General features: G+C 40.1%; 1 protein-coding gene across 1 annotated transcript in view; it reads right to left on the bottom strand.

The window, feature by feature from the left end:
* The window catches only part of MIPEP (mitochondrial intermediate peptidase), a 137,078-nt gene that overhangs the window by 28,093 nt on the left and 95,490 nt on the right, over window positions 1–13,495 (bottom strand). Inside the window, exon 18 of the mRNA XM_073662209.1 lies at window positions 11,319–11,392. Coding sequence (XP_073518310.1) covers window positions 11,319–11,392 — 74 coding nt within the window. The remainder of the gene's footprint in view (window positions 1–11,318; window positions 11,393–13,495) is intronic.

Here is a 13,495-nt window from a genome sequence, read left to right as displayed (position 1 = left end):
ACTTTAGGCCCCCATACACATTGGACCAAAGTTGTGCTAAATAGATGACTTCGACCAAATCGATCACTCATTTTTTTATAGGTTGTCTTTTTTTTAGGTGGCAAGTGATCAACGTTTTGGCGACGAACGAACATTTTTGTTCACTATTCAATGGAAATGTATGGCTTCATCTAAAAGATATTTTTCCAATGTAATTGGACGTGTGTATGGTGCTGTTGTGCAATGACCTATCATCGTCAACTCATGTATATGACCATCTTACTCCCGGTCACATTCCGACTAGACGAAGCTAGACTCACTTAATACATTAGCATTGAGCGAGTCAGCCCACGTCTAGTCGGACACTGCGTGCTGTGAGTATTCACGAGTCTGCAAGTACATAGAGTGACTGCAGACTTCTATCCCAAGGCCAGACTACCAATTTAGGAGGTCCTCAAAGGCCTCTTGCCAAATACAGACCCCGTTTTATGGACTTTGCATTGGTGCCCAGAAACTTCAAGTTATGTCGCTGCTCCAGCCTACAGGCTACATCTGAAAGTTGCACGCAGCCCATACACGTGTGCACTATACTCGTACTATCTGGATTAGCTCCCGATTGCCCCAAACAGGTTACTTTTCCCGGTATTAAAACGTTTTCTGTCTAAATAGAGTCGGCCAACCATGAATTGTGCATTAATTAAATATTCCTTTACTCAGAGCAATTAGGCAACACCCAGATAATGGGCCGAGCTCCGGCGCAGTAATCTCCCCTGGAGCGGAGCCATCCTTCCATTTCTCCAAGAGGCCAAATATCTCTAAACACCATATAAATATTTAGACACATTCCGCTTCTAAACTAAAACAAAACTTTTGCCATCGCTGTGAAACCAAAGTGGGCTTTTGAGCGGAATAATTACATTCATACATACAGTAAAATTCCTTTAATCTACAGCATCAATGGGATCTGGACGGATGACGGATTAGAACATTATTTTAATAGACGTCCATTTAATATGTCCATGTAATATATTAATAAGTATAGAAAATGTACTTGTTATTTTGGACCGGTGAAGATTTTCAAAACTACGAACCACTTCAATACTGGAAATAATTTTTGCATCATTTTTTGAGATAGACGGGACTTTTTATATCCTATCTATATTATCGGGTGAAATTGTAAAAATTAAAAGGCAGTGTCGATTTTTTTTTTATTAAGTGTCAATCAAAAAACATTACACACGAGTATGTGTATTGTGTGACGAATACTCTGTTTCAATCTATCTATGAATGAGTAGGTGGGACAGGAGCAGGCGGGAAATTCGGTCTCAGTAAATGGTTTAACCGCTTCCCGACCGCCCACTGTACATAAACGTCGGCGCTGCCTGGGCTCTGTGCAGCGCCGACGTTTATGAATGGTCGGTGGTCCCGCAGCCCTCAGGACCCCCAGGGTCCTGCAAGCGCTGCGGCTGCAGTGCAGAGCGACAGCTCCCAATGATGTTAACCCTTTGCTATCTTCTATATGCCGCGATCTATAGTGATCGCGGCATTTAGAAGATAGTGAGAGGAGAGGGGGTCGTCCACTTACCTCTCCGACGGCCCCCTGATGTCTTACAGGACCCGCCATTGTCATGGCAGCCGGAGGTCACATGACCGCCTCCGGATCTGCCATATATGGTGTCCTGCTAGGCTCAGCCTGCAGCTGAAGTCTAGCAGGAGACAGACAGTGTAAAACTGTCAGCAAAGCTCTCATGCAATGCAATACATGTCTATTGAATTGCATGAGAACGGTGATTAGAAAAATAAAAATTAATGTCCCTTACAGGGACTAAGTAAAAATGTAAAAAAAAGTCTAAAAAATGTTTTCAAACTGTTAAAAAAAAATAAATCACAAAATAAATAAAAATAAATAAAATATTAAACCAATAAATCCATATTTATACAAAAACAAAAAAAGTACACATATTTGGTATCGCCGCGTCCGAAACAACCCGATCTATAAAACTGTCACACTAATTAACTCCTTCTGTGCACACCGTAAAAAAAATAAATAAAAAAAGGAGCAAAAAACTATGCTTTTTCATCATATCGCCAAACAAAAAGTGGAAAAAAATGCGATCAAAAAGCAAAATGGAAATAAAAATGGTACCGCTGAAAACGTCATCTTGTTCCACAAAAAAAAAGCCGCCATAGAGCTCCATCAGCCGAAAAATAAAAAAGTTATAGCTCTCAGAATAAAGCGATGCAAAAAAAATATTTTTTCTATAAAATTGTTTTAGTGTGTAAAAGCACCAAAACATAAAAAAAATATACAGTAAGTGTATCGCTGTAAACGTACTGACCCGAAGAATAATGCTGCCTTATCACTTTTACCACACGCAGAACGGCATAAAAAAAACCCTCAAAAAACAATTCCTGAATTTTTGGTTTTTATTAATTTTACCTTCCAAAAAACAGAATAGAAAGCGATCAAAAAATGTCACGTACCCACAAATGGTACCAATAAAAATGTCAACTCGTCCTGCAAAAAACAAGCCGTCACATGACTCTGTCGGCTGAAATATGGAAAAATTATAGCTCTCAAAATATGGCGATGCAAAAACTAGATTTTACAAAAAAAAGCGTCTTATGTGTGACAACTGTCAGTCATAAAAACCCGATATAAATCTGGTATCTCTGTAATCGCACCAATCCGAAGAATAAAGAAATCTCATCACTTATACCGCACGGGGAACGGCGTAAAAAATAAATAAAACAAATTCTTCACCTGCTACTGATTTGTTTATTATGTCTCCCAACGATCGCAGTAAGGCTCTGCTCACATTTATCCTGCGCTCTGCGCTGAGCACTTACGCCAGAGTTTCCGTGTAAATCTCTGAAATACGTGATTCAGACGGAACCCATGACGGAAGATTCCCTGTAATGAGGCAGATATAGGCCACTGTGGACGCCGTCTAGCCTGGGATCCCACGGTGTCATTTGTTTTAGGCGTGCATAAAAGTGCGGTTGGCCACAGTTTTGTGCACTTCTGAAAAAAAGGACACCGCTAAACAGAGGCCAGACGGAGTCCAGAGTAACTCTGCTGCCTCATTACAGTGAATGGATCCCGCAGGGGTTTCATCTGAATTACATCACTTGGAAATTTAGATGGAAACCCCGATGTAAGTGCTCAGCCTAGAGCGCCGGATAAACAATATGTAAAATGTTCCCAATAAAAGCTTCAACTCAGTCCTCAAAAAAAGCTAGTCCCCACTCAGGTCCGTCATCTGTTAAAAATATAAGGGACTTCCAAGTTACTGGTAGCAGAAAGGCTCTGGAAAAGCAAAATGGCCCTTGACCCCCAAAAGAAATTCAGAAAATTTTGTGCTCCCAAATCCAAATGCCTATTCTACAATAATTTGTTCTCCAATTGTCAAATAGCGCTCCGTCCCTCCCAGATCTCGCCGTATGGCTGAGCGGTACGATACAGCCACATATGGGGTATTGCCACTTTTAGAAGAAATTGTGTGACACATTTCGGCACCATTTTTACCCATTGCCCTGTGTGAAAATGTAAAATCTGAGGGTAAAACATTTTTTTGTGGTAAAAATATAATTATGTTTTCTTCACTGCCCAATGGTATAAATTAAAAAATTAAAAAATACTCACTACTTCCCTAGATGAATTCCTTGAGAGGTGTAGTTTACAAAATGGGGTCACTTGTGGGGGTTCCTGCTGTTTCGGCATGTCAGCAACTCTTCAAATGTGACATGGTGTCTGCAACCTATCCCAGCCAACATAGCGCTCCTTTCTCTTCCGAACCCTGCCGTACACCAAAGCAGTGGTTTTCCCCCACATATGGGGTATCGGCGTACTCAGGAGAAATTGCACAACAAATTTCATGGTGCAATTTCTCCTGTTACCCTTATGATAATGCAAAATTAGGGGATGAAAAACATTTTTTGTGGGAAAAATGTGAACATTTTATTTTTACGGCTCAATATTATAAACTTCTGTGAAGCACCTGGGGGTGCAAGGTGCTCATTACATATCTAGATAAGTTCCCTAAGGGGTCTAGTTTCCAAAATGGTGTCACTTGTGGGGGGTTTCCACTGTTTAGGCACATTAGGGGCTCCCCAAATGCAACATGGCGTCCGCTAATTATTCAAACAAATTTTACATTCAAAAAGTCAAATGGCGCTCCTTCCCTTCCGAACCCTGCAGTGCGCCCAAACAGTGGTTTTCCCTCACATATGGGGTATCAGCATGCTCAGGAGAAATTGCACTACAAATTGTGTAGTCCATTTTTTCCTGTTACCCCTGTGAAAATAAAAAAATTGGGTCTAAAGTAACATTTTTGTGAAAAAAAGTTAAATGTTCATTGTTTTCTTCCACATTCCAAAAATTCCCGTGAAACACCTGAAGGGTTAATAAACTTCTTGAATGTGGTTTTGAGCACCTTGAGGGGAGCAGTTTTTAGAATGGTGTCACTTTTGGGTATTTTCTGTCATAAAGGCCCCTCAAAGTGACTTCAAATAAGATGTGGTCCCTAAAAAAATGGTTTTGTAAATTTTGTTGGAAAAATGAGAAATCGCTGGTCAACTTTTAACCCCTATAACTTCCTAACAAAAAAAAATTTTGGTTCCAAAATTGTGCTGATGTAAAGTAGACATGTGGGAAATGTTATTTATTAACTATTTTGTGTGACACATCTCTCTGATTTAAGGGCATGAAAATTCAAAGTTTGAAAATTGCTGGCGTGTTGGCCAAAAAAGGCACAAAATAACTGCCCATGAATTGAGGAAAATCAAGCGTGAAGCTGCCAAGATGCCATTCGCCACCAGTTTTGCCATATTTCAGAGCTGCAACGTTACTGGAATATCAAAAAGCACAAGGTGTGCGATACTCAGAGACATGGCCAAGGTAAGGAAGGCTGAAAAACGACCACCTTTGAACAAGAAACACAAGATAAAACGTCAAGAATGGGCCAAGAAGTATCTTAAGACTGATTTTTCAAAGGTTTTATGGACTGATGAAATGAGAGTGACTCTTGATGGGCCAGATGGATGGGCCAGAGGCTGGATCAGTAAAGGGCAGAGAGCTCCACTCCGACTCAGACGCCAGCAAGGTGGAGGTGGGGTACTGGTATGGGCTGGTATCATCAAAGTTGAACTTGTGGGACCTTTTCGGGTTGAGGATGGGGTGAAGCTCAACTCCCAGACCTACTGCCAGTTTCTGGAAGACAACTTCTTCAAGCAGTGGTACAGGAAGAAGTCGGTATCGTTCAAGAAAAACATGATTTTCATGCAGGACAATGCTCCATCACATGCATCCAACTACTCCACAGCGTGGCTGGCCAGTAAAGGTCTAAAAGAAGAAAAAATAATGACATGGCCCCCTTGTTCACCTGATCTGAACCCCATAGAGAACCTGTGGTCCATCATATAATATGAGATCTACAGGGAGGGAAAACAGTACACCTCTCGGAACAGTGTCTGGGAGGCTGTGGTGGCTGCTGCACGCAATGTTGATCGAAAACACATCAAGCAACTGACGGAATCTATGGATGGAAGGCTGTTGAGTGTCATCATAAAGAAAGGTGGCTATATTCATCACTAATTTTTTTTGTTTTTGCATGTCAGAAATGTTTATTTCTAAATTTTGTGCACTGATATTGGTTTACCTGGTGAAAATAAACAAGTGAGATGGGATTAGATTTGGTTTTTATTAAGTTGCCTAATAATTCTGCACAGTAATAGTTACCTGTACAAACAGATATCCTCCTAAGATAGCCAAATCTAAAAAAAACACTCCAACTTCCAAAAATATTAAGCTTGGATATTTATGAGTCTTTTGGGTTGATTGAGAGCATAGTTGTTGATCAATAATAAAAATAATCCTCTAAAATACAACTTGCCTAATAATTCTGCACACAGTGTTTAATAGCAGCACGACCAATCTAAATGAGTCAAAATACCACACTGAAGTACAGGCTGCATGTGCCCCTGATGAAGCCTCACTGGTAGCGGCGATACACGGGGGGGAAAACCCCTTCCTGCCTTTATCCAGTACTGAGACCCTCAATGTGGTATTTTTCTCAAACTGGATTTTCTAGGTCAGTTTTGTTGATCCATGGTCATTTTTTTTGTGCATTTTTAAATTTGTTGTTGGCTTGTCTTGTTATTGTTAATTGTAATAAACTACTTCAAGGTGATCACCATTGTATACATATCTCTTTTCTTTTTCTATTTGCATACCTTTGGTATGTAGAGGTTGATCCCTTTCCTTTATATATGGGTAGTGCCCTCTAAAGCCTCAAAATTAGAGGTAATATGGGAGTACTACGCGTTTCGAACCCGTTTCTCCCTGGCTCGTAAAACATAACACTATGTGTATATAAATATTCAGATTGCACTTCTGTTCGTCTACTGAATTCCACATATTTTGTTAACCGCTGTAACTCCATCATATAATGAGCACCTCGCCCTGACTGTTAAAACTAGGACTCCTCTTAAGGTGACGTCTCTGGCTTATGCACTCAATGTCTCCCAAGGATTAAGTCAATTTTAATCCTGGTTGACGTTTGTCTAACATTGAGCATGTTCAATAACAAATGCGTCAGCCAACAACTAGATCACATTATACTGATTAATAAAGATTGGCCAATTATACTATAAAAACGATGAAGAACACCGATACTCCGGAGTCGGCAAAGTTCAGACCCGCCATGCGCCATGCTGAAGACCATTAGTAGTGTCAAAAAAGTTCTTCTATCTATGACCTATAGCTGAACAACCTGGTCGGGAGATGAGATTCAACTCCAGTTATGTGAAATCCCAGGTCTGGTGTTTGAGATATACAAGGACCTTCTTGACTGAAGCTTTAAAGCAAGGAAGAACTTAGGAGTCATAGCATTGGGGCGAGAACTGGTTTCTCGTTTTCACCACGAGCAAAGCTTCAATGTGCCCCTCTACCTCCTCAAACTCACAAGCTTAGAACAAGCGCAAGTACACGTTACACCCAATCATGTCATGTTACAACAGCTGGTAAGAAGAAGGAAGAAACACAGGGTCTCCAGACAGCCTTATCCTGGCCCACTATTCCGACCACATCCCTCCAATTATAATTATCACGCCCTGATAACCCTATCCTTCAGTTTCCATAGATGATCTGGTGGGAGTTCGGGTGGCCTAAAAAAATAGATTTTATTACTTTTACACTTGAGGAAAGCTTGCTGATCAATAACGAACGATTATCTAGATCTGGGATCAGCAACTTCTAACTCCTACTTTTGGGAAACATCAACATCACATGTTTGTAGTTTATGGAACCGGGTAAGGGCTGTGATTTGCGGATCGGCCTTTGGTCTCCTTACTTGTACTCAAAAATTTGGTAGGCATGTATGAGGCTGTTGTATTCGGGATCACGGCCAGTCCAGAAATCACAGTCCGTATATGGACTATGAAACACAAACATGTGAATGCTGCCTTACACAACCCCCCAAATAAAACTGTGCTCCTATTTTTTTTAAAGTTTTCATATTCACTTTTTTTTTTAACAGATATTTCCCATTAGTGGGTATGGTCAGGATAATAAACAGAAACAACCCCAGAGAATAAAAGTAAGCAGACAATGGGTGAGACAACAGGTAGGGCAACCAAAGCATTCTCACTATACAACAGAAAGCTATTATTACTGCGTGACCCACAGGAGGACGAACAGCGGGGGATGTACAGTATGTGTATATGGAAATGGCACGTATAGAGGGAGGTCTCCAGCTGGGGTAACATTGTATGGAATGAATGCTTAAATTAAGGCTCAAAACATACAGATCCTATAGCCAAAACAACACTTAAAAGGGAAAAAATGGCCTGTTATATTTCCAGTGCAATGATGCGGATCATTGCTTGGAATCCAAAAATACATGTAAAATTCTGATACTATATAAGACATACAAGGTTCTGGATACTGCTTAGATCCAAGACCATTAAATCTGTCCGAGGAGTAATTTTTTAAAGCCTCAGACTTTAAAATAATAAAAGGAATTACATTCACCCTCTTCGGTCCCTTGCAGCTCCTGTTCCGTTCCTTGATCCTCACCGGTTTTCATTGTTTAGTACTTGACTCTGGAAATGGGGAAAATGCCTACTGCGCAAATCACAGGGTTACCCACCGCAGCCAGCAAGCGAGCATTTTATAGTGAGGAAACGAGGGAGAGCATCATTCCTTTCATTATTTTAAAGAAGGAGGCATTGTAAAAAAAAAAAAATATATATATATATATATATATATATATATATATATATATATATATATATATATATATATATTATACATTATATCATTTTTTTTAAATTTTATCGATCGATCATGTGTATGTGTATATATATATATATATATATATATATATATATATATATATATATATATATATATATATATATATATATATATATATATATATATATATATATATATATATATACACATACATACATACACACACATACACACATATACACACGCACACATATATATTCTCTGTAGCAAAATACCCAAGACTTGATTTGGAGCTTAAAAATTAAATGGAATCTGTCAGCAGATTTTTGCTATATAATCTGAGAGCAGCATGATGTAGTGGCAGAGAGCCCGATTCCAGCGATGTATCACTTACTGGGTTGCGTGTTGCGGTTTCAATAAAATCAGTGTTTTATCAACAGGAGATTATCACTACAGGACTAGGTGTCTCATGCCTCCTGGTACAACCCTACCCCCATCGCTGATTGTCAATATACATTGTACCCAGAAAGCAGCCAATCAGTGGTGGGGGCGGGGTTATACACAGCTCAGCATTCCGAGCTCTGCAGCAAAGAAAACTGTGATTCTATCACATCTTCTGCACCCAGTAAACTAAGTGATACATTACTGGAATCAGGGTCTCTGTCACTACATCATGGTGCTGTCAGATTATATAGCAGAAACCAGCTGACAGATACCCTTTAAAAACCAGGGGATCATACGGTATGAATAGAAAGACTATAATTACTCAAAAAAAATAAGTTTCTTCTATCAAAAAGTTGTTCAACCATTTTGCAGTTGCAGTATGAACAAGTTAGACTTTGCTTACACTTTCTTTCTTTTGAACATATTCAGTGCCTCTATGGCTTCCATGTACCCAGTGTATGACATAAGCGTGCCCTTTTGGTATATTCTTGGCCAATATGCATTAACATACTTTTTATTGATCTGTAAGTTTTCCTATGCAGAGGACCAGAACTGTTCACAGCTTTACCAGAAAGCAATGTGTCTGCCCAGTGATTGGGAGTAAATACTTCTTACATAGTGGGCATCAGAAGTGTCTGCTTAAAAGGACGCTAGGTTATTGCTCCCTTATCTGAGAACAGCAAAATGTAGAGGCAGAGACCCTGATTTCAGCGATGTGTCACTTACTGGGCTGCTTCCTGTAGTTTTTCTAACATCAGCAGGAGATTATAGGACTAGTAAACCTGCTGTTAGGAAGTCCTCCATATTCATGAATTCTGTATAACCCCACCACTGATTGGAAGCAGCTTTCTGCCTATGCACAGTGTACACAAAAAGCAGCCAATTGGTGATGTGGGCGGGGTTACACAGAGCTCAGCTAAGTCTAAAGCAGAGAAAATAGTTTTGAAGCAAAACAGCAGCAAGCAGCCCAGTAAGAGATACATTGCTGAAATCAGGGTCTCTGACCCTACATCATGCTTCTCTCAGATAAGGTAGCAAAAACCTTTGAATAGCAGATCAGCATACTTTTTTGGTAGAACAGTTGGAGGTGAGGGGATATATAAAAAAAAAAAAACTAAATTTAAAGTTCACATAAAACATAACAGGAAGAGCAGATGTCGGAGGAGATAGACAGGAGCAAGCGGCAGCCAGACTATGTGCACAGGAATGTGAGGAAATCCATCAAAGGCTTCCTGCACTTTAAACTAAAAAGTTCACCACCACCAGGACAAAACATAAATATAAGTCAGCGCTACGACCGGCAGATGTAACATCAGCGCCTGCTGCAAAATAATGAGAACAAACTCCAGAAGTCTCCAAGGTTTGCTGCCTATAGACTCATAGGACCACAGGATGAGAGCCTTAAAGGCAATGTTCACCTTCAAACAAAATTCTTTATATCGCTCATGTGCTTGTTAACGGCAAAGTTAAGCAACTTTCAAATTTTTAATTAGTCTTCACTTGTATCTTAAAGGGGATCTGCCACCAAGTTTTTGTAGGGGCAGAGACTCTGATTCCAGCAATGGGTCACTTACTGGGCTGCTTGGTGTAGTTTTTATTTTTTTAATTATTGTTTTATCCGCAGGATGTTATCACTAGAGGACTACTTGGCCTGCTGCTGCTAGGTAGTAAAACCATGTCCTCATCACTGAATGGCAGCTTTCTGCCTATGCACAGTGTACACAGAAAGTTGCCAATCAGTGGTGTAGGCGGGATTATACACAGATCAGCATTCAGAGAGCTGCTAGATCTGCAGCAGAGAAAACAGTTTTTAATCAAAACTGCAGAACCCACTAAAATAAGTGATACACTGGTGGATTATAGCTTTCTGCCCCTACATCATGCAACTCTAAGATGGGGGAGCAAAAACCTGGTGACAGATTCTATTTAACTCTCATGGAGATAGAGACACAGAGACCAGGAGAGAAGGCACATGGAGAGGAACTGCAGGATCAGGCAGCAGCACCCTGGATACCTATAGAGCCCTTATCCAGCCTATATTACTGTGAGGGACACTCCTACAAGAGAAAAATATTTGATCAGGCTGCAAACTGCATATAAGTAATCTTAAAAAAAATGAATGAAGGAATGAGAATTGCAGATTGAAACTTAGTGCAATTTTAGTAACTACAAGGTGCTCATAAGGAATGTAAAAAATATTTTTTTTCCAAGTGGTGTCCATAGCCTTTACAACAGCTCACTAAAGGAATATTCTAGCAGAGAATCGGTCATCTCACCCGACATGTCTGTGTCAAAAAAACTTGTATTCTTCATGGAATACCAATCCTACGGCATCTTACCTTATATAATTCTGCATTGTGATGTTCCTCTATTATTTCTCTTGAATATTTATGTCACCATTTCCCATGTGGGCATGGCTGACCGTCTGATACGGGTCAGCACTTATTGGACAGCGTCATACTAAGCAGGGACGTACCCCAACCGGTAACACACAAATGGCAATTGTTATTACTCCTGGATAGGAGAGCGTTGTGCTGCGTAATATGGAATATCTGGAGACGCTTTACTGTGAATCATTGATGCCATCTGATCACTTAGTGAAAGGCGCAGACAATAAACAGCTCAACTTTTACTTTACCTTCCACCATGAGCGTAGGCTCCTTTCCTCCACCGTGTGCCAGCATCTCCTGGCGATAGCGTTCTCCCATCACCCTGCACATGAGACATTTTTGGTTACCAGTATCCACATGTTCAGGATCACACATGGTGACAATCTCGCTTTCACTCACTGACATGTAAGGAGTTTTGAAAGATTTTACAAATTATACCCAAAAGTAGGAAATGTTATAAAACAATGATATAAGGTTAGGCACACAGTTATTTGGAAATTTTAGGCTCATGTGGTGGATGTTTGACAATATCCAAGGCTGGGATGTAAACAAAAACATTGTATGGTATACTTTTTTTTGGGGGTGGCCATCTGTATAAAGTTGGCTTTCTAGACAGGTCAAAAGGACACTCCTCAAGCTGGCTTTCTAGGTGGAGGCCAAAAAAGCACTCCTCAAGTTGGCGTTCCAGACTGAGGTCAAAAGGACACTCCTCAAGTTGGCTTTCTAGACGGAGGTCAAAAGGACACTCCTCAAGTTGGCTTTCTAGACAGAGGTCAAAAGGACACTCCTCACGTTGGCTTTCTAGACGAAGGTCAAAAGGACACCCCTCAAGTTGGCTTTCTAGATAGAGGCCAAAAGGAAACTCCTTTAGACTCCGCTTGGTAAATAGGGGATTATATAAATAATAGCTGAATGTACACACCAGGAAAAAGCTTCTTTCTTATAGTTTAAAGCCCCAATTCATCATTTGCGGGCTTTTATTTTTCGTTTTCAGACCCTTTCCTTTTTTTTGTTTTGTTGTATTAGGAGTTACGTTTTTTGGAGCCAACAAATGATCAATTTTTCACAAAGTCAAAAAATTGGCTTTTTTCTTGCCTTGACCTGTCCTTGTGACTTTTGGTACCAAAAATTGTGCGTACTCAAAAACCCACCAGGGAGGCACCGGAGTGAAATTGCGCCAAATTTTGCAATTTTTTGAAAAGTCGCAACTGATGAATCAGGAGAAAACACCTGGAATTGATAGACTTTACCCACAAAGTGGAAAACAAAAAAACAAAAACAAGAGAGCTCATATAAAATAATCTTCAAAAAGGGAGCAAACAGAATAATGACTAAACAACAAGAAAAAAAATGAGAAAAACACACAAAACTGGACAAAAACAGGTGCAAAGGCAATGATGAATCAGGGCCTAAGTGCGCCTAGCCTAAGCATTACTTACCCTCTAAATCCTCTACAAAATGGTGGTCCTGTCGTGATAATGTCCAGTTCATCAGTCCCCTGACCACTGCTGTCCCTTACTTCAGCTATAATGATTGCATGTGTGGCACAGTGATTGACAGCAGTGATCAAGTGACTGATAAACAGGACATCACTGAAGGACCACCGGGGTCCACCATAGTGAGCGGAGGAAAGTTCAATGGCTGAGTAATGGAGTTGGTGCGAATCAATTTACAGGACCAGGTCCAGAGGCCAGGACAGTGATCAGTTGAAAGCCCTGAAAACTGCTTTTTACCTGCTGGCATCTGCAGCTTCTCTTTCGATAAGTAGGCCTGGCACAAAATCACATGAGCATCACGCTGCCACGATGACATCGCACCAGGCCAGCTAATCAAATGAAGACCTAAGAATTGCGGGAAATGAAAGGCAGTTTTCAAGGCCCCCGATTGATTCAGCCGCTGGATCAGGTCCTGTAAATTGATTCACACCAACTCCACTAAGTATTGCCCATTTCTTTATTGTAACGCCTTCCCGTCGCAGCCAATATTAATTTATGCGCTTTTGTTTTTTACTTATCTTCCTTTTAAGAGCCATAACGTCTTGACTTTTCTACCAACACTGCAGTATGGGGGCTTGTTTTTATCGGGAAGAGTTGTAGTATTGATTGACCCACATTCATTTTACCAAACATATTGAAAGCTGGGAAATTTATTTATTTAAGAGTGATGAAATGGTGAAACTTCCACCATTCTTTTTTGGGTTTTGTTTTGACGCTGTTCAGTGTGCTGTTAAAATTATAAGGCAGCATATGTCTTCAGGTCAGTATGATTACAGTGATATTATACGTGTACATTTTTTATTTATCTATTTTTAATTCAGAACTTTGAAAAAAAATTGTTTCGTGTCACCATTTTCTGAGACCTGTAACTTTATTTTTCCATTGAAAGAGATGTTTGAGAGGTTGCTTTTTTTGGGTGTGACGAGCTG

This window comes from Phyllobates terribilis, unplaced genomic scaffold (genome assembly GCF_046119375.1).
Source record: "Phyllobates terribilis strain yellow unplaced genomic scaffold, ASM4611937v1 Scaffold_2__4_contigs__length_985480577, whole genome shotgun sequence".
Lineage (NCBI taxonomy): Eukaryota > Metazoa > Chordata > Amphibia > Anura > Dendrobatidae > Phyllobates > Phyllobates terribilis.
The sequence above is the reverse complement of the archived record's forward strand: the minus strand, read 5'-3'. Positions and strand labels throughout refer to the sequence as shown.